This window comes from Cryptomeria japonica, chromosome 10, assembly GCF_030272615.1.
Source record: "Cryptomeria japonica chromosome 10, Sugi_1.0, whole genome shotgun sequence".
Classification (NCBI taxonomy): Eukaryota; Viridiplantae; Streptophyta; class Pinopsida; order Cupressales; family Cupressaceae; genus Cryptomeria; species Cryptomeria japonica.
Genome location: NC_081414.1, coordinates 698199518 through 698222936, shown reverse-complemented (window position 1 = coordinate 698222936; position 23419 = coordinate 698199518). Strand labels below are relative to the sequence as shown.

Genomic DNA, 23419 nt, shown 5'->3' with positions numbered 1-23419 from the left:
TGACAGATTATGCTCTTTGTCAGCTAGATAAGACTATACAGATGTCATTCAGTTTCCATGATTGTGTTCTGGAGGCCTTCTTTATATGTTTTCAGTAGGTCAAGCTTGATAGCTTTGGTTAGGCTATTTGTCTGATTGCCTAAGCTTATTGCATGCCAAATATGAATATCCTGCTTGTGGTATCAAGTTATCAGCATCACTATGATTGCTAGCATCATAAGAGTTGATATTTTATGTAATTCCTACGAAGAGAGATCCAGGCCTCTTTCACATTTGTTTATTTCAGCCTCATGATTGATAGATGATGTAACTAAATGTTAATATAATGTGAATTTATTATTGGGATATTTATACTACTTTGGTATAAGAATTATGTGGACAACAAAACTTTAGTGGTGCGCAATAATAAGTTCATATATATAAAGCATGTTCATATATATAAAGCACATTTTTGATAAATAAGTGTTGTAGCTTCCCTTTACGATGATGTACATAAGCAATATTAGCTGATTTTTGAGCTACAAGGGTGGTTGATGCCTTGATTGGTTTGGCCCACTGGCGTGCACTTGTCATCTTACATTATTCTAGGATTGTCATCTTGTTTTCATTTTTACATAGTTGAGCTTCAACTTGCTGATGGTACATCATGAGGGAAGCTATTGTTTCATATTTTATTTGTACATTTTATTATGTAATGATGTCTCTTATTATATATTACAGTGAATAATTTCTGTTATCGTAAACATTGAATATGCTATTTTGTTTTGTGTTGCATACCCTATATTTTTTATGCCATTGTTTGAGTCTTGGCGCTATTTGTGAACTTGTAAAAATAAAACACGCCCTTCAAATAGGATGAGTTGAGGTGAAGTTAAACTAGAAGTGCTGTTTTGTCTTCCATTTAACTGCACTTGTTCACTTTTGGGGTCCAAATGGCATGTTCCCATATATGATATAAGTTGAAAAGCTTATGCAAGGAGGAATAGGGACTGCCAATTCTCTCTTAATCGTCTTGTTGAGAGCAAGATGAGAAGTAAAATAGTGAAAGGTATAATGACGATTCCTACAAAGTAAAAAACACATACTACATAATTGGGGTTTTTAGTACCTAAGATTCCTAGCAAACATGGTGATGTCTTTGTATATTTGTTTCTAAATAAAATTGAGGTGTGACAAATATAGATGAAGGGTAAATAAGAGTTCATAAATTTTGGAAAAATGAGTTGACGACCACATTTCTTGTATAAGCGAATTCCAATGTCATGAATCTACAAGATTATGCATATGGTAAATTTCAGTCGAAAAAATCGCCAATCTCTAGTGTTCCATGGGGACATGTCTTTATGACTTTACAGATGTTCTAGAGGATTTGGGGATGGGGAATAAATGCTCCCAAACTGTCTCTCTTTTCCTCCCCACCAGCTTCCCTTCCCCCCAAAATATTATGGACTGGCTTCCTTGAAAATATTTGTGTTGTTTTCCCTTGCATTTAGAGATGTCTTTATACAACCTTTGATCTAATCATATGGAATGGTAAACACTTAACCTTCATATTACACATTGGATCAACATATTGTCAAATATAAACTTAGTCCACAAGCTAGCTATTAGATTCAGTATAGCTAAAGGGTTAAACATGCTACATTTGGCTTCTCCATAACCTCATATGTATCATAATAACTTGGTTTTAGATATATGGTAATCCAGCTTCCTTATTACATACCATTCTATTCCTTTTCACATGGTTTTCCTGTGAAGCACGTGAAGACACCATATATAGTAAAACATATTTTTGCATGCATTTTGTTGCCATTTTTGATCACCAGTACATCCATATGTGATATTCATAGGGGTTGATTCTTTATGGTATATAATATTATGCATTTTAAATATAATGGATGACCAGAAGGGAGCAAGATTTAATAGCTGTAGTTTTAAAACTTGCAAGCCAGGTTTGATCAGCGAGTAACATGCTAGAAACTCTGCAAATGAGTTTTTGGTGAAGAATTGCGAGCCTGTATAAAAAAGTAGCCAGCCGGCAAATTTTTTTGAGTTCTTTTTTCTTATAATTTCTCTTTTTTTTTTTCTCTGCTATGGATTTGAATGATTTTTAACAATTTTCTTAGCTATGCATTCCTAAAATTCATTTATTACACTATTTAATAGTATTGAATAGCTTTAAAACTAGGACTATGCCAAAAGTTGGCAGCCCAAATTTTGACTTAGACTCGGGACTTGTAAAAGCTTGAAATTAAAAAATGTATAAATTCATAAAATTATTTTGAATTGCATGAAAAATATTGTTAAAAAATATAAAACTGGAATTTAGAGAATGCACAATTCAGTATTCTTATTTCTACTAGTTTAATATGAAAAATAGTACAATGAACATCATAGTGTCATATGATAATTGATCATCATCATAGAAAATTAGAAATCAATAAAATAATTTTTAAAATTTATCCCTGACAAAAGTTCTTCATTGGTTGTGTCCTCAGTTTGGATGGTAAAGGTTCCTCAAGCTCAAGAATACCATCATCTAGTGCAACCTTTCTTGATGCTTCTGCTTCTGCTGCCTCTGTTGCTTTCCTCTAAAAATAGACAATCATATTCCTGGTATATAGGGGCTCCGTATCCTTGGCAATGCAATCCAAAAATAATTAATGTTATCCAATTAATGACTTGAGATTTCCACAATCCATTATGTTCATAGTTCACAATTTCTGGATTTCCACAATCCATTATCCAAGTCAATTGCATCATGACTCTTTTTACCCTCCACCTTTTTTGACAAAGACAAATGTTGTATTGTATAAAAATGAGGTCATTGAGGTTCCCTTGGGTCAGCCTATTGTGTTTTTTTGTGTGGATGGCCTCGAAAATGCTCTAGTTGCACTTATGCTTATAAGCACTATAGGGCTGACACAAACTGAAATGTTTAGTCTACAAAGATTTAGTTTAATTAAACCATAATATTCCCATTAAATTTTTTCAAAGAAAACATTGACAACTTTCTAAGTGAAATAGAATTGCACAAATAAAAAAGTCTTGTGTCTTTGAGACTAGGATTGAATTTTTGAAAGACAAAATTCCTTTTCTCTCACTACTAGCTCATTTTTCCCCTCCAAGGGTTTCCTTAGGTGATTGCCTCTTTATGCATGTGTTGAGGTCATCCATAACCTCTATATTAGCCTTAGGAATCAGATAACAAGAATGTGGTTTCAAGAAATAAGCTACTACATGCATGGTTACAAGACCAAGACTCAATGTAGATTTGGCAAGCTGAATTTTGACCTATACTTAGGCTTGGTGCCCAGACTTGGCAATTGAAAAAACCATGAAATATAGAGATGTTTAAAGATATAAAATTTGGATCATGCACTCTTCAATAAGCAAACTTGAAAGACACAATAAACTAATCAAATTGAACTTTGATCACATACACGAGTATACAATGGTCACATGGGTATAATGGATTGTAGTTGAAAGAAACAACGTTTTAGATATATATCGTCAAGTGTATACAAAACTCATGGATTATGAAATCCATGGCATCAAAACTAAAAGTATAGATCTATGGTTTAGAGGGGCTTGCATCACTCATCCCAACATCCATATTTGCATGACAAAGTCCTATGTGGGTGTTTGAGATAGGTCCTCTGATGTAGCCATGTCTACTTGTGTACTAGGCACCAACATCAAGGAGTTTTCTCGTGCTTTATCCTCATTTTCCGTGGCTACAACCTTTTCCTTTATATTTGCTTGATCAGTCCATGCATTGTTTTCCTTGTTGAAGATTGGATCCTCAACTTCGGTGATCCAATGTGGAACAACCTCTAATGTGATGGGAGATAAGTTTGTGCCCAAGATTTGTTTGTGATGAGGGTGAAGGTTGTAATGAACAAAAACAAGATCATTCATCCTTTGCATTAACAACTTCTTATGCTTCTTGGAGCAAATGTGCTCAAACATACTCCAATTGTGTTCCATTTTGAAGCATTGTATGGTTGGCTCAAGACACAAATTGCAATCCTTTGAAGATTTGACACCTTAGCAATAATCCTTTCCCAACATACATCTAAATTGAGAAAAAAAAACTTCAATTTCATTGTCCAACTTTGAGTTTCAACATTAATGTAAAAATGAGAAAATTTTCAATTTTTAAACTTAAATTATGCCCTTAGTAGATTTACCTAGCTGCAATGTCGTCTAAGTTGTTTTGCATATATCTCAAGCAAAGAGGTCCCCTTGTGCAAGTCTATAGATCTTAGTCTCAGATATTTTCTTCAATCTGAATCGAGGATCAAGTACCATCTGCCCTATGATTGTTTAGAACCCACTTAGAACCTCCTCATTGGCCTTGGAATCTAGACGAAATTGAAAAGCTTGATTTTAGAAATAGGTTTTCCTCTACTTTTTGTTTAAACAATTGTGTTGAGGGATTTCCAGAATTGACAAAGTTTAGGGGTTTCAAGTATTGATTCTTGTAGGTTTCAAGAAACAAGGTTTCGGAGGTGAAACTTTTGAAAGATCAAGAAATGGCCATCTAGAAATCCCTAGTCATGTGTAGCCAAAGGTAAAAAAGCCTAATCATCAATCGCTCAACCAAAATAGAAGATAAGTTTTGAAATTGCGAATGTACATTGTTGTGTGCCGTAGGGCATCAAAAAAATAAACTTTTGAAGTCCAAATTGTAGCTAAATGGTGGAGCACATGTAAGGTAAGGGGAAAAACAGTTTTTGTTTATCCTACAAGGACACGACTGCACAAGCATTTCTGTGCATAGAAACATCATTTCAAAAGGAAGACATGGTTGTTAAAGATAGACACACACCCAACAGTGGAAAGACAGATTTTATATATGGAACAAAGGTGCAAGCTACATAGGGTGTGGATTGTGAGAATTTGCCTATAGCAACCCAAGATCTAGAGGCCAAATGAATAGCACATAAAAGAGAAATAATGTGACAAGAATAAACTGTATTCCTATCAAGATGCGAAATTCCCAACTAAGTACAATGTACATGAGCTTGCTTATAAAGGCAAGGCTATAGGGAAATGAGAGCACACAATCATAACATGTGGCTTAATGAGATACAAGGGTAGGTAGGGGTAGGTAGGAGAAATAATAGAATATTCCACTAAAGGCAGATCACCCACCGAAGGTGGAATGTGATAGCAAGATAACACCACGAAAGGTGGAATTTCTCCTACAACCATCTTCCCTAGATGTGCCATTCCCTAAGTGTCTCATATGCAAACTACAATGAATGCATTATCCTAAGTCAACATAAGTAAAGTGTAATTATGAGACATAATTTTGCACCAACATCCCCCCTTAAGTGCAACTTAGGAGAATGTAGACTCAAGCTAACAATGCAAGATGGGTCTCGACAACTAGGCCATGTTAGGTACCCATGTACAAATGCAATGCAATCTCTCACAAACAGACAAAGAGAGAAAAACCCAATGGGAAAAAACCCCCCCCCCCAAAAAAAGAGATGGAAGCACACAATGCTCTCAATGATGTATGAGAAGAACAAAACCTCGTGAGGAAAAAGTTCCCCCCCATAAGAGAGAAGAAGAGAGACCATGAAGCCCCCCCTCAATGTAGAATCTCCTGCAAGGATGGTCCAATGATGTTGACCAAAATTCCTCCCCATTAGGAAGAAATAGAGCCAATGTTGCACCAAGAATGTCAAAGTGTGACAAAACCAGGTACCAATGTCAATGAAGAATGATAGATGAATCACTCACTGCAACAAAATGAAGATCAGACATGGAGACAACCTGCTTGAGCATTGACTGGATACTCATCAATGGCAGATTGGTACAATCTAAGTCTCACTGGAGCCATGCACAAATGTGTACAATCTAAGTCTCAACTGGAGTCATGCACCGAGTCTCACAAGATATTTCCTAATCTATGAAGTACAAGAGGATTACATCAAATATGTCATTAATGACAAGATACAAAGAGGTGTGACACTTTATTTTAGTGCGTTACAACATAGCTCATGCAAGAGAATACAACATGATGCAAATGTGGAAACTGAAGATGATGCCACCAAAGAAGCCCTAAAGAAGACTACAGATGAAGATGCCTCCGATTGGGATGTCACGAAGAAAAATGTAGGAGAAAACTGACCCCCCCCTTGGCTGCCGGTTGGAGAACGTTGCAATACAGGTATGATAGGTGGAAAAAAAAATTGTTCCCAATTTGCTTATTTCATGACATTTTGTTTTTAAAAGATTTAAAAAATCTCATTAAAAACAATTATTTAAATGCCCCACGAAAAAAAACTTTATTAAAAAAACAATAAAGAAAAATTTGAATTTTGTTTTTTGATTTTTGAATTTTTGAAAAAAAACTCTATTAAAAATAAAGTAAAAAAACATAGTTAAAAAAAAAATTTTAGATTAAAAAAATTTAATTTTAAATAATTAAAGAAAAACTTAAAAAGTTCATTAAAAAACATTTTTTAAAAACATTTTTTGGTTTTTAATTTTTAAAAATAGTTTTTAAAAACATTATTTTTTTTGGTCGATAAAGGCAAAGCCATAAATTTTATATTATAAGAAGGATAACTTTTTACAAAGATATACTTAAAGAGTCCTTGCAGATCATTAAAAAAACCACAAAATATGATACTGTATCTGCCGTTTATAGTAAGAGGAAAGGGAGCCTCCTACCAGAGTCTAAGAATTAACAAGATTTTTCTTTAAAGTATTGAAAGCACAAAAAAAAAACAGGGGAGTGCATATCTCTCAAAATTTGTATGGAGGCAACTTGTTGATGTGTTTTTTATGCACATGCGAACACAGAATAAAATACCTAGGGTACCTTATCCTCTCTTGAGTAAAGTTTTCCGATTGTTGAAGATATCGTCGAAGGATCAGTCGAGGCAACTCCAAGGTTCTGTTATGTAGGATCTCTACTCGTGGATAAGCTCTTTGTGGTATGATGTGATTTTGCTGGAATCACAAGGGGACTTACACTCGATGACTTGAACGTCTGATTTGCTGGAATCACAAGTCCTATTTACTAACTGGAAGACAAACAAATGGCAAAAGATGCAGGGTTCAGGATGTCTACTCTACTACCTAGAATGCGAGAAGATGATTGAATGACTAGGTGGAGTCCTACTGGGCTGGGTCTCACCATCAGGCTTGAACAATCCAACACCAACTTAGTGCAATCTTCTAAGGGATGTTTCAAATATGTCCAAATCGTACACCATCAGATACTGATCACCATTCAAGATAATGCGTGAACAACAGAGGTGCTATGACTCGGGATTAAGCTCGTTCTATGCCAGTTGACCACGCAAGGCGCTCTTATAGTCAGCAAAAGGCTAGTGGTTTGGACTAGGTGGATTCCACGCGAGTGCATTCAATAGCTTCTTTCATTCAATTTAATTATCTATCATCTAAAATGAAGATTCAACAAGAGACCATGCATATTGCAAAGAAACAACACACTTCACCATAACTTCAATGAAAATGGAGTTTATTTACAATCAATGGCAACAATTTCTTGCCTTGTCCTCGTAATCTACTCTAATTGCTTTTCTATCTTACTGACTATTGACTAACTATTAGCCTTTACAAATGAGGAGCCAGGGCTTATATAGCGCTCACAATACAATTCAATGGCTCAGATCAATTTGAGATCAATGGCCGAGATTTTACAATGAAAACCCTAATTAGGGTTTGTTACAACCAACTCAATTCTGGCCAATGAAATAATTGCATTATTTGGACACGTCTTCTTTGGAATATTCGACCAATGGAGAACCGGGGTAGGTACATCGAAGTTTGTATCATTTTTGAGGAGTGAGGTACATTGAATCTGGAAACGCTGAGATGGACCCATCCGACTGGAGGAGTGATGACTGGGATGCCACCTTGTTTGACACTTGTAATTTGGTAGATGTTCAATTTGATGATGTTGAGAAGCTAACTTTAATTAATTCTTCTGAAACTATCTACTTCTTCAATAGACCCCTGCTTTAACCTCCTTTGTCTTTGATGTGCAGGATGGATGGTGTACCTTTCCTTCAAATGCTGGACTGGAAGAGGTCGTCCTTGTGATGCTAGACTGGAAAAGGTCGTTCCTGATGATGCTGGACTGGAGAAGGTCGTCCCTGTCCTGGCCTGATCTTCTTTCATCTGCAAAACAAACCAAAAGATGATTAAGGACACATAATAAATTCATTTCGACATAGTATTTTACACCTTAAATCATCAACAAAAGATATTAAAATGAAGCTTGCTCAATATTCTCCCCAGGGACATGCCCTATAAGAATTTCGCCCTGGACCTTCTGGAAGGGTCAGGAGCGAAATTTGCATTCCTGGCCAACTTAGACCTCTTTTCAACATTACCTCACAACCAGCTCCTCACCTGGCCCAAACAAGGTGAAAAATAGGAGTTTTAAAAGATTTCGCCCTAGACCCTTTAGAAGGGTCAAGAGCGAATTTTCTTGGTTAGGCCTCAATTACTCCATTTTTTGACTCCAAAATCCTCCAGAAGGTGAGCATATGCTTGTTTTAGTCCAACAAAGTCTAGGGATCCATCCTCCTAGTTTCTCACATGGGCAAATTAGGTGATAATGGGAATTTCACCTTGGACCCTCTGGAAGGGTCAGGAGCGAAATTCCAGTTTTAGGCTTGATTTTACACTTCCTTTATCTCAATTCATCTTGCAAGGCTTAAATAACCTCCCTCCAGTCTTTTCATGCCTTGGGAATCAAAATCTTGTCTCGACACAAAGGGGAAATAGTGATTTTGATGAATTTCGCTCTGGACCCTCTGGAAGGGTCAGGAGCGAAATTCACTTTTTGCTTGCCTATTCACACCCAATTTCACTTTCTTCACTTCACTTCATCTGGACTCCCTCACATTGAATCCACTTCCCAACTTGGCAACATTGGTTTGATCTTCACAAGGCCTAAAAAGTCAAATTCGCTCAAAAACCTAGCCAGGGACAAGACCTATCCAGAATTTCGCTCTGGACCCTTTGGAAGGGTTAGGAGCGAAATTCCAATTTTAGCTCAAAATTTGCATCTTTGGTGGTCATAAATCTTTCCAAGGGATTCCAAATAGCTTCTTTCACTCTAGCCTAGGCCTGACTTCATTCAAAATTTGGATAAAAAGTTGGTTTTTAGGGTTTTCGCTCTGGACCCTTTGGAAGGGTTAGGAGCGAAAATCTTGTTTTAGGCTTATTCCTCCATCATTTTAACTTGAATCCACCTCACAAGGCAAGAAAACACTTCTCTCCTCTCATCCAACCCAAGTTTGACTTGATTTTGCAAGGGAAAATAGGTGATTGGAGAATTTTCGCCCTGGACCCTTTGGAAGGGTCAGGAGCGATTTTCATCATTTGGCTCAATTCCTTCAAACTTGATAATTATTGGCAATTTGAAGTCATTCCTAAGGCCTTCTTTGATCCTGATCCACACTAGATTTGGCATAAAATTAAGGGAAAAGATAGGTTTTGCACAATTTCGCCCTGGACCCTCTGGAAGGGTCAGGAGTGAATTTCCCTTTCTAGCCCAAATCATAATTTTTTGAGACAACAATCAATTCAAGGACAATCTCAAGGGCATCCCTCACCTTGGTCTAGGCATGGCTTGGTACAAATTTTGGAGAAAATGATGGGTTTTAGGATTTTCGCTCTGAACCCTTTGGAAGGGTGAAGAGCGAAAATCTTGTTTTAGGCTTATTCCTCCATCATTTCAACTTGAATCCACCTTAAAAGGCAAGAAAACACTTCTCCTCACCCATCCAAGCTACAAAAACCCAAGTTTGACTTGACTTTGCTAGGAAAATAAGGGATTTTAGGAATTTCGCTCTGGACCCTTTGGAAGGGTCAGGAGCGAATTTCCTATTTTGAGCTTGTTTTGACTACTCCATTACCTCAATCCAATATTCAAAGGCAAGAACACATCAAAGTCCTTCTAACCATGCTATAAAACTCAAGAATTTGACGATCTCCAAGAAGAAAATATGAGTTTCCAAGAATTTCGCTCTGGACCCTTTGGAAGGGTCAGGAGCGAAATTCACCTCTTGGCTAAAATCCTTCATTTTTCAATGCTTTCAAACATTTCCAAAGGCCAAACATGTCCATTCTTCCTTTCAAGATACCTTGCAAATCAAAATTTGGTCAAACAAGGAAGGGAATGAGGTCTAAGAAGATTTGTGTCTGGACCCTTTGGAAGGGTCAGGAGCGAAAACCATGATTTGTACTTGTTTGTTCAATTTTCAAACTTTCAATCTCATTTGGGAGCAAACATAGATCATTCTTCATCTAAGGAGCAAGGTTTCAAGCTAAAACAAGGGAGCAAATGAAGTATATAATGAATTTCGCTCTGGACCCTTTGGAAGGGTCAGGAGCGAAATTCATCTCCTAGGCAAAAACTTGATTTTCTAAAGCATCCCACTCCCTCTCAGGGCAAGAACATACTAATTCCTCCTTCATCATGCCAACGCCTAGCCAAAACAAGGAAGAAAACAAGAGATATAAGGATTTTCGCTCTGGACCCTTTGGAAGGGTCAGGAGCGAAAATCATGTTTTGACCTTGATTCTTGATTTTTCAAACTCTAATCTTCCTTGGGAGGCAAACATAGACTACTTTCCTTTCATTTCCACCTTGGTCCTAACTTTGGCTAAAAGAAAAATGAGTGTTTTCAAGAATTTCGCTTTGGACCCTTTGGAAGGGTCAGGAGCGAAATTCCTAATCTTGGCCAAAATCCTTCACATTTTCACATCCCATCACCTCAAAACTAGAACGTTGGTCTAAACAAGGGAGAAAATGAGGTTTTCAAGAATTTCGCTTTGGAGCCTTTGGAAGGGTCAGGAGCGAAATTCCTACTTTAGGCTAATTTCCATCATTTTGTCGCCTCAAATCTCCTCTCAAAGACAAATGTGCATCAAAACCTTCCCATCATGCCCCAAAAGTCAACAAACTTGGTCATGTCAAAGAGCAAAGTGGAGAAAAATGAATTTCGCTCTGGATCCTTTGGAAGGGTCAGGAGCGAAAATCATCCTTGGGCTCAAATCCTGACTTCATTTTCACATTTCCTCATTCAAACAAGCATTTTTACCTTCATTCAAGCCTAGGAATGCGTTAGTTCTAGGTTTTGGTCAAAGTAGAATGTCTTATGGAGAATTTCGCCCTTTGGAAGGGTCAGGAGCGAAATTTGACATTTTGGTCTCTCTGTCAGGATCATTTTATGGAATATAACATTTAAGTATAAGAAATCTTATACTTTAAGTTATATTCCATATATACTGTCAGGATGTTTGAGAGTGGTTTCGAACCTCCAGGAGTTATATTGCAAAATCTAGTTTTTGGAGGATTCTTCAGTTTTCTAGACTTAGTCAAATTTCAGGATCAGGACATTCCAGACTTAGCCAAATTTCAGGATCAGGACATTCCAGACACAGCCAAATTTCAGGATCAGGACATTCCAGACTTCATCACTCACCAACTTGACTTAGCTCGGACCTTCAAGAATGATACTCACTCACCAAGCAAGACACAATTAGCAACAAGAGCAAAACCAAGCCCTAAGGAAGACTTTCAAAGAAACCTTAATTCTGGGGCCCCAAAGACTCACCTCGGCTCAAGCAAAGCCTGCCATCCTAGCGATCCCCCTGGCGACACTCGAAAAGCAAAGGCTAATAGACAAACTCCAGAAACCCAGAAAAACAAACCCTAGAAAGCAAAAAGCAGGGGTCCCCATTTGCAATGGGGCGATGTGTGAATACGTCACAACACAATTGCAATGGTTACGCTCTTGGCAGACAACCTTGACCCCTCCTTCGACCACGATCACATGGACGACCCTGCTGCGGCCCGAGACACTGCTCCCACCACTTTCAGAAACATTTGGCATGAGAACCTGAGGATCTCCACTCGGGAAAGGAGGGTCAATTGGTTCTTCTTCCTGAAGGAAGCCATTAAGGATTGCATAATCTTTGAAGTCCTCCTTATTTTGGTCTCCAGGCTGATTAGGAAAGATCCTCCACTTCAAATAATCCACCGCCGCTGAAACGTTTTGCTTGTGCTCTCTCTTGTCAGGCCATTTTAGGTCCAGAAGGAGAGGATAGTAGGTGACACTTTCTCCTTCCTCATGGGTTGCCTCAATATCTGCAGGCCTCGGTACACTCGAACCAGGTGGTGTAATATAAGACCTTGTCAAGCCCACCTAACAGTTCAGGTTCAAGGAGCTCGGAGGCCAAGGCAGAGGTGATAGCTTTAGAGAACCTTGCATCAAGAACAAAGGCCACGAACCGAGAGGAAATCTGCGTGTTATCCTTGTAGAATTCCTTTCTGTTCAGGTGACCTTGTCCCAAAATCATTTTTGTTGTGGTGAGAATGAGGGGGTTAACCGTGCGAAGCAAGCGCTTGAGTCTGAGGTCTGTTATTTCCTTGAAGCAACATTGACGAACAAGATTGGAAAGAGAGATCGGCGTATCAACCCCAAGGCAAGGAATGGGGTCTAAAGATAACTTGACAACAATCCTGGAAGGAGGCTCCGCCATTGCCAATTCTGAAGCAAAGAAACCCTTTAGAAAAACACGAAGCCAAGCAGCTTGCAAGGAATGGGTTAAGAAAAAAGACAAATCGGATTCTTGAAGAGGATGAAATTCCTTCAATTAAGATGGCAATTAATTTACTTGAGAGATGTTTGCCGCTATATTCTAGGACCTAGCCAGCCCGCAAGCGGATGCTAGCTTCTCCTCTTTGCCCTTAGATTGGCCTCGACAATCTCAAAATGGAGATTCCATCATGACATAATGTTGTTTAACACATCTAGACAGAGCAACCACTTGAAGATATTAATTCGCCCTTCACCTTCTTCGGCTGCCAATGCAAGTGAGTTGGATAGGGGCTTTAAATGTTAGAGCCGTTGAGAGAGAGGGATTCAATGAAAATACTGGCTGCGTTAGAAAATCTCAAGGACAGCAACAGATCATCATGGCAAAAAAGAGGAAAGGCTAGCTGATCTGGAGGAGAAAAATCCGCCAAAATTCTGCCAAGGATAGTAATTACCAACCCGGAGGGTATATAAAGAAATGGGGCGTTTTCAATTTTAACCATGCCATCTTTTTCTCTCCATATTTAAAGTTGAGTGAGGAAGGTTAATCACTGCCAAACTCGATTGAAGACAAAAGATAGCACGTACCTTGGAATTCGGCTATATTAGCTAGCAAGGGTGGCCTCACCTGAGGAGATCATAAATGCGGCTCTGGCCACAAAACCTTCAACATCACCGATCATGGCTTGCCGGCGGCTTGCAATTAAACCCACTTCCGGAAGGAAATCTTGCCACCTCAGCATGGAAGCCGGATTGTATATTTCTGCTACTTCTGAACACATCAGTTGACGACAAGTCAAATATTCCTTGGAAAGAGTGATAGCAGCCTATCGAAGTCCATTTGAACCATATGACCGTTTTGCTATACATGAATGGCCAAGATTATCAAACTTTTTCAAATTCAAAAAAGGTGGTGGGAAACATGAAAAGCTAAAGGCTGGAAAAGAATGTGGGGAGCAACGGTTGATTCTACTAGCATCATCTCATCAAATTATTAGTTTGGGTTATATTATTGGCCTGGGATCCTCCGCCCACCAACTTAGTCCTGTTCCTTCAGCTGCTAATTTGGAAAGCTAATCTGCCTCCATGTTGGCTTCTATGTAAATATGCCTGATTGAAAAGTTATCGAACTCATCCAGTACCGATAAGATCTTTTCCAGTAAAGCCTTTTAGCCGCCAATTGGGGGTGTCCTTAGATCTAATTGCATTTACCAAGATGGCTGAGTCCCCTTCAATTTCAATGTCCCTGATACCTCTCTTGAAGCACTCTAAAATACCAATAAGAAGAGCTTTGGACTCTGCTATATTATTTGTATCCGGTGGGACGGGAATAGCTAATTTGCCTAAAAAGGATCCAGAATGGTCCCTGATAACACAGCCAATGCTTGAAGGACCTGGGTTGCCTTTTGAAGTGCTGTCAAAAGGCAACCCAGGTATCAGGGACCATTCTGGATCCTTTTTAGGCAAATTAGCTATTCCTGTCCCACCGAATACAAATAATATTTTTTAAAAACATTAAAAAACATAAAAAAAAGTTTCTAATTTTAAAAAACTTAAAAAAAACAAAAATCATAAATAGCTTGCAGGGGCCGGCCTGCAGAGCCCTGCGTCACCCAACCTTAACCTCTACATTTTCTGAACAGTCTAAGTGTGGGAGTTGTTATAAGATTTTCATATTGTAAAAAACTAGAAATTTTTTTCTGCCTTAAGTTGAATTGCATATCAGTCCTTTTGTTCTAGGTGAATCCAAAAAGACAAATTTAGTTTTGTTTAGCATGATTGTGAACCACAACAGAAAACACTGTAAACAACAAGTACATATTGTTCAAATTAGTTTAGTTTTTGTTTTGAGGGAGCTTTCCCTTCGAATTTGGTGTGCGGTTCTATCTCAAAATTTTCCTATTTTGTGTCACACTAAAAGGTGAATTAAAATGCTAACAATTTACCAATCCTTGTTGTTAGCTAATTAATACTCCGTGTCTTTTCTCTTGGCTTTCTTCTAGTAGCTTTAGTATGAATTTGATTTTCAGTTTTGAAGGTGAAGGCCTATTGAAGTATATAATACTTAGTACGTGATGAGGATTCATATCTGTAATAATCATTGGGACAAAATCATGTTTTCCTATGTAACCTGCAAACCACACTTTACTGCATGTACAAAAAACAGAACTGAGTTCACACGCTCTTTCTCTCTCTGTCTCTTCTAGATTTAGCCTGTATCTGATTCAGTAATGATTTTCTTTTTGTCATTTATCCCTGTTGATCAGAAGCTAGAACCTTAGTATTACTATTCTCCATTCTTTATTATGTCCGACTGTATCATCTTCAGAACACTTCTTTACTTTTTATTTTACTTGATTCTTCAATATATGGGTTTTTGTTTCTGAGTAGGAAACCCACTAAGTGAAGAGTTTTCCATAAATCAAATAAATTATTATACATTGTTTCAAGTGAAAGTTGTGTTTTGCTTGTAAGTACTAGATGAACTGTTCTCGAATCTTTATGTTCTATTCTTAGACAAATTATATACACCCATGGGTAAGAAAATGAGATACATTATCTTTAGTTGTGATGGTAGTTTGGATCATCTAGGTTAAATTACAAGGAAATCCCACTGAACTGGTTTAATATTTTTGTTGCATCCTACTATATTTTTCTTTGTTTGTTGTGTCTATGCATACCTCAATCGATTATTAACATTGTGTGATGACTTTGTGCAGAATCTAAGATTTATTTTAAGCATTCCACCCAATGGCAACCTCGTACACCAAGAGATCTTTTGATATCTGTTGAATCTGAAATGTCAACTGCCATTAGATCCGATGGATCATTACCTCAACTTTCAGCACAGGTGAATTGGAATTTATTGTGTTAAACTATTTTGTAAAGCAACCCTTTTAGTGTACAATTATGCCAGCAATTAATGAAAAATAATCACGCATTAGGTGCTGAAGACATTTAGCAACATAGAGACAAGTATGGAGGATATAAGAAGGCTGTGATTTGTTGTAGTTTCTTGCAGGCTTTTATATCAGTCTAATCTATTTGGCTTGGTGTGATGTGACTACAGTCATCTTGACCTGTTACCAACCATTGGTTGTGTTTGATGCAGGTATTAACACTTCAAGCAACAAATTTAACAGCAGATGATTTAAGCTTGACTGTTCTAGCCCCATGTTCTATGGCATCGCTACCATGTGTGGTATCTATGAATTCCACACCTACTACTCCATCCATGAACTCATTTATGAGTTTTTCAGAAGGCAAGGGAAGATCAGGAACACTGGACACCGAGGATAGTGGCATGACAACCATGGCAAGATTGCAATCTACCTCTTTACCTTCACTCAGGCCAATTGAAAACATTACTGGAATCACACCACTTGCTCTAAAGGAACAGAATATCTCTGCTGCTGACATCATGGCAGACAGTAGTTCAGCCTGCACACATTTGTGGTTACAAAGTACCGTGCCACTCGGGTATGGCTCTGTAACATACTATATGCAATTAATGCTGCATTCTTGGTCAGTTTAAATTTCACCTAGTGATGCAAACATATGTATTATGAACAATTTCTGCTATCATTGCTTACCAAACTGCCTCAGACTACATAATATTTGTGAGATAAGGTTACACTGTTTACAATCCTGCAGGGCCCATTGAACAACAAAAATGAATTTCCAGCTGGTAGAATTCAATAATGAGCTGGGTTTACTAAGAATATAATTTATAAAATCTGACAGGTTGGTAGTCCAACATAGGGGGAAAGAATGTTCTGATGTGTCCAAACCTCTGAAAGTATTGCAGAGAAGACATCCAAGCTTATGTCTCACTTCTACGGTACCATCACATCATTGCCACACTGCCTATTCACACCCAGCATGCTAGACTAATTTTGGCAAAGGTGAAATTGTATAATTCTACAACGAGTAATTAAGGCTGATGAATTATTTCTCATCTTGGCCAAAGAATCTCATGTTATGTGCTCCATGTTGGTTAAGTATCTAAGTTGCTGGTTGGGGTTTTCAGTTTCGCCAGTATGACGATATTTCCCCGCTGGGTTCAGTATGGTTGAGTTTAGCCATATATATATATAAGTTGCTGGTTGAGGGTTCAGGTTCACCAAAATGACGATGTTTTTCCAGTTAGAGAATCTAATGTTATATGCTCCGTGTTGGTTAAGTATCTAAGTTACTGGTTGAGGGTTCAGGTTTATCAATATGATGGTATTTTCACCCTTGGGTTCAATATGGTTGAGTTTAGCCATACTAATATACTATGTCACAAGGTTCGAGTAAATACTGCATAGATCGTCAGGGCACACACCATTTTCATATTTTTTTGTAAATACTAGATGGGCATGGCATAAACCAAAATAAACATTGAAAGCTTGTAAGTTTTTTTAAAAAAGAGTAACTAAAATGGTGAGTCTACCTTGCTAGACTTGCCTAGAGTTGGTGAGTCTAGCAAGTCTCCAAGACTCGGCAAGTCTAGTGAGTACTTGGTGGTGAGTCCTAGTGAGTCTTGTAGCATTGATCAAAATAGTCTAATTGAAATATTTAAACCATAGTTACAAGACTCGGACTCAGACTCGGCAAAAACTCGGCAAATTGAAAAACCCAAGAAATTTAAAGATTTTTAATGATTTTAAACTTGTTTCATGCATTTTTTAATAAATAAACCTTGAAGACACAATAATCTCATCAAATAGAAGCTACTTTGAATACATACACAAGTTTACATTCATCACATTAGTATAAATGCAAATTTTAGGCTTGAGCTGAAGGGAATAAGCTAAACTAAATAACACATTAGAAGTACAAATAGTGTCAAATGTCTACAAAATTCATGGAATATGAAATCCATGTCATCAAAAGTTCAAAACATATAACAACATAAAAGCTGGAGCCTGGTCTCAGAGGAGCCAATATCAATGATCACTCGACCCTGCAATTTGAAACCCAATGTTCACATTCACACTACCACTACTTCCAGATCCAGGAAATAGAGGTCGAGGATTTGAAGAAGCCTCTCCACCAGTGGCTGCCATTTCTTCCATTTGCTTCCTCCTTAATTCTTTTTTCTCTTCAAATTCCTCTAATTGAGCTTGAACTTCATGTATAGCCTCAAGGGGTGCTTCATTGCATGGTTTTGCATCATGGCATTCTTTTTGTGCAATGTGATATTTCAACTGGTTAATACCTCCCCCATTATATTTTGTTTTGCAATAAATACATATTACTTCTCCTTTTTTTGATCCAGGGATGCCATGTTTCCAAGCCTTATCCTTTCTAACTAGGGCACCACTTCCACTACCAGTAGCCTGAGACATTATGCTGCAATATATTATAAATGAAAAAAATCAACATAATGTCTCTTATTAGTTTTTCTAATTAAGTTAAAAATAAATAATAGAAAGAAAAAACAAAACTAGGGTTTCAACTTTCATAATTTTTCCATAAATATAAAATAAAACAAAATCAAAACAAATGTACAAAAAAATGGAAATATGAAATTAAGAAAATAAAAAACTAACAAAAAATGTAACTTACCTCTTTAAATTTGCTCCAAAATTGATGCACCTTCAAATTTGTAGAGACCACTTCCAAATCCTTCTTTAACCCCTTTAAATGCTTGAATGCAAGCTACTAACTTGCACAAACAATCAATAATTGCAATCTCCTCTTCAATCTATCTGCTGGTATGCTCTTTAGTGCCCCTAGTTTTTGGCTCAAAACCTTCTTTTTCTCTCCTTGTGTTTGCAAACAAGAAAAATGACTTTTTAGGGTAAGAGTGAAAATATATTCACCTTTTGTTTCACTTAAAACAAACACTTTTTAATTTTTTTTTGCTTTTTTCACTCTTGCTGAGCAGCAGAGTCTTGGGCTTGGGACTCGGCGAGTTTGTTGAGTCTGCCAGATTCGCGAGTCTGCGTAGACTCAGCCAGACTCGACTGAGTCCGAGTCTAGGGTGCTCTGGACTTGACAAAGGTGACTCGCCGAGTCTGGACCAGACTTTGCGAGTCTTGTAACTATGATTTAAACTTTTTAATTTTTATATAGTAGATAAAAATATTAAAAATAAAATATTATATTAAATTTAAATAAATTACAAATTAAAATATTAATAAGTTCTAAATTTTAATTTAAAATTTAAAATTTGTTAATTTGAAAATAAACAATACTATATATGTTAAATGTAATTTTTGTTAAATTTTATATATTGATAATTTTAAATATAAATTAAATATTTAAAAAAATTAAATTTAACTTGTTAAATGTTAATATTGAAAAATAAAAACAAAATAAAATAATATCAAATTTAAGTATATTAAATGTTAAAATTTTCAATAATAATCTAATGTAAATAATATATATATATATTTGATCGGTAAGGGGCCGAAGCTGTTAACGCTTTTGGCTGGAGCTACGAACAAGTGAAGCCACATTTTTGAGGGACCTCATCCTCAGAGATGTTTTTCTTTTTGCCATTGTGCACGCATGACGTCTCCACCTTATCACTCCATTACACACGCATGGCAGCTCACCCTTATATCTACTCTGCTTTGTGCAAGCGAAACCTTATCTCTTCGTCATTGCGCACAGGTGTCACCTTATCTCTCCATCGCCACATGTAGTTATCACCTTATCTCTCCATGGTGGCAGTGCCCTCTCCTTATAAACTCCATCGCCGCCACCACTATAACCTCCATATCCTCCCCCGTTGCGGCTTCCGCAACCGTAACTGTGCTCAGATCGCTCATGGCCTCCTCCACCATAACCTCCACCACCACTTTGGCGACCTTCATAGCCACCGCTGCCACCACCACCATATCCTCCACTACCACCACTGCCTCCATGATAGCCGCCGCCTCTGGTTGTCAAGGGTGCTTGTGTGATGAAAGGTACGAGTTTTGAACTCGTGACCGCCCTATCAATAGGGCTCATGACTTACCTGTCATGCTGCAGGGTCATCCCCTAAATAATATAATATTTAATATTTATAAACATTTTTTATTAAAATTTAAACTGCAGATTAAAAATTTTATGAAAGACAAATAAAAAACAAAATATTTTAAAAATATAACTAAATTAAAAATAAAAATATAACTAAATTAAAAAAAGAGTTATATAAAAAAACTTTAAAAATACATTGAATGTGTAGCCTACCTAGAAGTTTTGGTGGCAAGTTCATGGTTGGTGCCTGGCTTGAGTGCTTAAAGGAAATTTGTAGAACAAAATTGCATTGGAAGTTGACGCCATCATGCCTGCCTGTTATGGAAGAAATATGTCGCGCTCTATTGGAAGAAATATGCAATGCTCTTGGTTTAATCTCAGACTCATAGTCAGCTGTGGAAGAAATATGTCATGCCCTAGTGAAAAAATTTATTGGCCATTGTTCAACCCTTAATAGCAGCTCTAGTTGCCTTTTTTGTACAAACTGAAAGGTGAGTTTCAACAATTCTCATAAAAAAAAAAAATATTCACCAAATTTTGAAGTTCAAGCAAATATATAAGTTGTTGGTTGAATGTTCAGGTTCCCCAGTATGACAATGTTTTTTCCCTTGGGGAAAAATATTGGTGAACTTGAACCCTCAACCAACAACTTAAAGCAACATGGAGCACATAACATGATATTCTTAGGCAAACATGAAAAATAATTCATTACCCTTAATTCCTTGTTATTGTAGAATTGTACAATTTCACCTTTGCCAAAAATAGTCTAATGCTGGTTGTGTATTGGCAGTGTGGCAATGATGTGATGGTATATACACACACGTGTGTATACACTCATAATTTGGGTTAAACAAACAAAATAAAAACTACAACTGATAATTCAATGTCGAATGTCAAACCAATATAAATTTATAATCAATTATCTTCATATAGCTGCTCATCATTGCTAGCAACACTATCATCACTTGGTTTGTTTGAACCACAAGGTGCTGTAATTTCACTCACATTAGCTGCATCTTGTGTTAGTGCCCCTTCATCTTGTTTTTGGGAAGCCATGTGGCAGATGCATCCAAGTCGGCAAACTCAGGGGTTACACTTCAATTCTTCATTGCCACCTCCTTGTACTTGTCGTGCTAATGTGACATGGGGCACAAGCTGGAATGCACATAGACCAACTCCTTGACCTTTTTTGGCAGCCAGTTGGTTGTGCTCAACTTAGTGGATAAATGAGATGTACTCCAATTTTCTTTGCTAAAGAAGATGTCATGGCCCCACCTAATGATGGATAAATGAGATGTACTATAATGCTTCTTTGATTTACCCTAACAGTGCTTTGTAAATTCCATCATGTGTCCTCATGGCTTCTTGTCATGTGTTTTGTTGCTTGCCTTTTATAGGTTCATTTTCCAGCATTACAATGTTATCTCCCTATAAATGCTGCTTGTTTTCCTCTCCCAATCTATAGGGATTACTACAGCCATTTACATCCTTGGAGCAGGTGGGATTTACCAATCCTTGTACTTTCAGTAGTATGATTAAATATTGCTCTTCCCTCTGATAGCTTACAAATACAAAACTCTTTTGGCATCAAGCCACGAATCCTGTAGGATGGATCATCTGTAATATTTCATTATTCTGTGTAGATATCTTATTCCTTTGTGGTGTTCTATGGTTCAGATATGTACCATCCCATTCGACAACAACAGTCAAACTTGAGCTACTTCCACTCACAGATGGAATAATAACTCTTGACACACTCCAGATTGCTGCAAAAGACAGAGGTAAGCTGACCGTTGCATGTGCAAAGTTACTTCAGTATTTATATAAAATTATTTGGAAGCAATTTTGCTAGAGATAAAGTCGAGCACGGAAGAAAAATTGAAGAGGAATAAAAATGTGCTTGAAGTTTAAAAAAAATAAAAATTCATCAATCCAAAACGTAGTCTTTGTGACAGCAATATGTATGGTGTTATATTTTTAATAGTTAAACTGTTTTTTTGTGGGTTTTTTTATGAAACATTTTGAGTAAAGATTACTCTCCTGGTGTCATAAAGCTTATTTATTCAATAGATGCAGATAAATGTATGCCTCTTTCATGTACAGGTATAATATATGTTCCAGAGAAGCCTCTAAAAATCTTTTCAACATCCAGTATTGCAAGTAGCATCATCTGATAAACTACTATCGCATGTTCATGCACTTTATTGCATTGATAACTTCCACTCAAAAGTCAAGGTGACCTTATCAATGTATCTATATTCATGCCATCTATTTTGTTTTCATAATTAACATTCTCTCTTTAATCATAGCTATAACGTAAATGCTTTCTATGCAGATGGGCTCCCCCTTCAACATGGCTTTATTACACAAAGAGCATAGAAGTTCATTTATGTACCATTACTTCATGTTTCTAGGCTCAAAGTCAATAGGCTTTCAGTACAATAGAGTTCCCTGTGCCCAAACAAATTCTTTTCTTACCTTATCAGTGTCAACTACCTAATTCTTTCAGTGACGTTACTCACCATAAAAAAGAAAATATAAGCATTGTTTTAGATTGTCAATGCATATGCTTCAGTTGGATGAGCATACCGCATTCTTCACCAGTGGATGTAGTTCTTTCCTAAAGAGGACTAATGTTATTATATATTCAGATCATTTTAGCTATTTACTTAAAATAGGTGAATCATTCAATCAAGATGTAACTGTAACTGAAACCGTGGATTCATTTTTCTCAACGGTTTTTTCAATAATTCTTCATTGTACTAGTATCCCTTGATAATCAATTTTATTTATGTTTCTGGGATTTATAGTTAACCAAATTGGCCTTTTGCAAACTATTGGATTTTCCAAAATGCTACGATTCTTCTATATATTATTCAACTAGCACTTGTTACACCGATAGTAAAATATAGAAGGAGGTGCAATGGTTACGCTGATAGTAAAATGCAGATGAACTGTTTGAGATGAATAGCCTGTTGTCACTCATTATATATACAATCAGATTAAACCTTGTAAGCAGTAGTTACAGTAGTTATTATTTAGATGCGATGAACACCAAATTTTGCAGAGAGCAGCATACTGAAAAACTACATTTTGCTGTTGTAATTCGTACAATAAGTGAAATCCCTGTAGGTAATCACAAGAGTATGAAAAAACCCATTGATCCATGCCTAAGTGAAGGAGCATCCATACTCTTAATGGAGTGGGTGAGAGAAAACATAGACAAAAAGAGAACTGGTGGAGGTGTTGGAACCTCGCCTGCAAGGCAGAGCAAATCAAGAGATTGACGAGATGTTGCAGATGGTGGGAGTGGCACTGCTCTGTGTCAATCCCAATCCAGAAGAGCGCCCCACCATGGACATGTAGAAAACCCATTTGTGTTGTGTATATCCTACAATCATGTGGAGTCAGCGTCGATTTTGCATTATATATCGAATGTGTATTTTAATAAAATATCTATCATTTTCAGAATATAAAACAAAGAGCTGAAGATCTCTTTAAGGCATTTTGTTAAAAAGTTCATGTGCCTTGACTATGCTCAAAAAAACTTCCTATGCCATGGAGGGTACTGTAGATAGAAGAGATCATGCGTACTACTGGTTTGTTGTTTTGTTGGCAGCACTTAGTGCTTGCCAAGAAAGTCTAAAGCCATTAAATTTCTTTCAATGCACTTGCAAAACATGTCTCAGTAGAAATAGATTTGAAATGTATTTAAGAACAATTCTGGGCGGTGTTAACAGTCCGTGGGTGTTAAAGGCGGTGGCAAGGGTGGACCCAAAAATTTATCTTTTCATTAAATTCATTTATTGCAAAAGATTGCAATCCAATTGACCACTTGATTTTGAGTAAATACT

At 37.0% G+C, this 23419-nt stretch overlaps 1 protein-coding gene across 3 annotated transcripts in view; it reads left to right on the top strand.

Annotated features, from left to right (window-relative positions):
• The window catches only part of LOC131040458 (uncharacterized), a 79818-nt gene extending 57450 nt beyond the window's left edge, over nucleotides 1-22368 (top strand). For 2 of the 3 annotated variants that reach the window (XM_057973396.2, XM_057973394.2), the window contains exons 8-12: nucleotides 15329-15459; nucleotides 15721-16088; nucleotides 21243-21346; nucleotides 21669-21800; nucleotides 21901-22368. In XM_057973396.2, coding sequence (XP_057829379.2) covers nucleotides 15329-15459; nucleotides 15721-16088; nucleotides 21243-21346; nucleotides 21669-21739 — 674 coding nt within the window. In that variant the 3' untranslated portion in view covers nucleotides 21740-21800; nucleotides 21901-22368. Of the gene's footprint in view, nucleotides 1-15328; nucleotides 15460-15720; nucleotides 16089-21242; nucleotides 21347-21668; nucleotides 21815-21900 lie in introns of all 3 variants that reach the window. The other variant, XM_057973395.2, reaches the window with a different exon arrangement.
• The last annotated feature ends 1051 nt before the right edge of the window (nucleotides 22369-23419 follow it).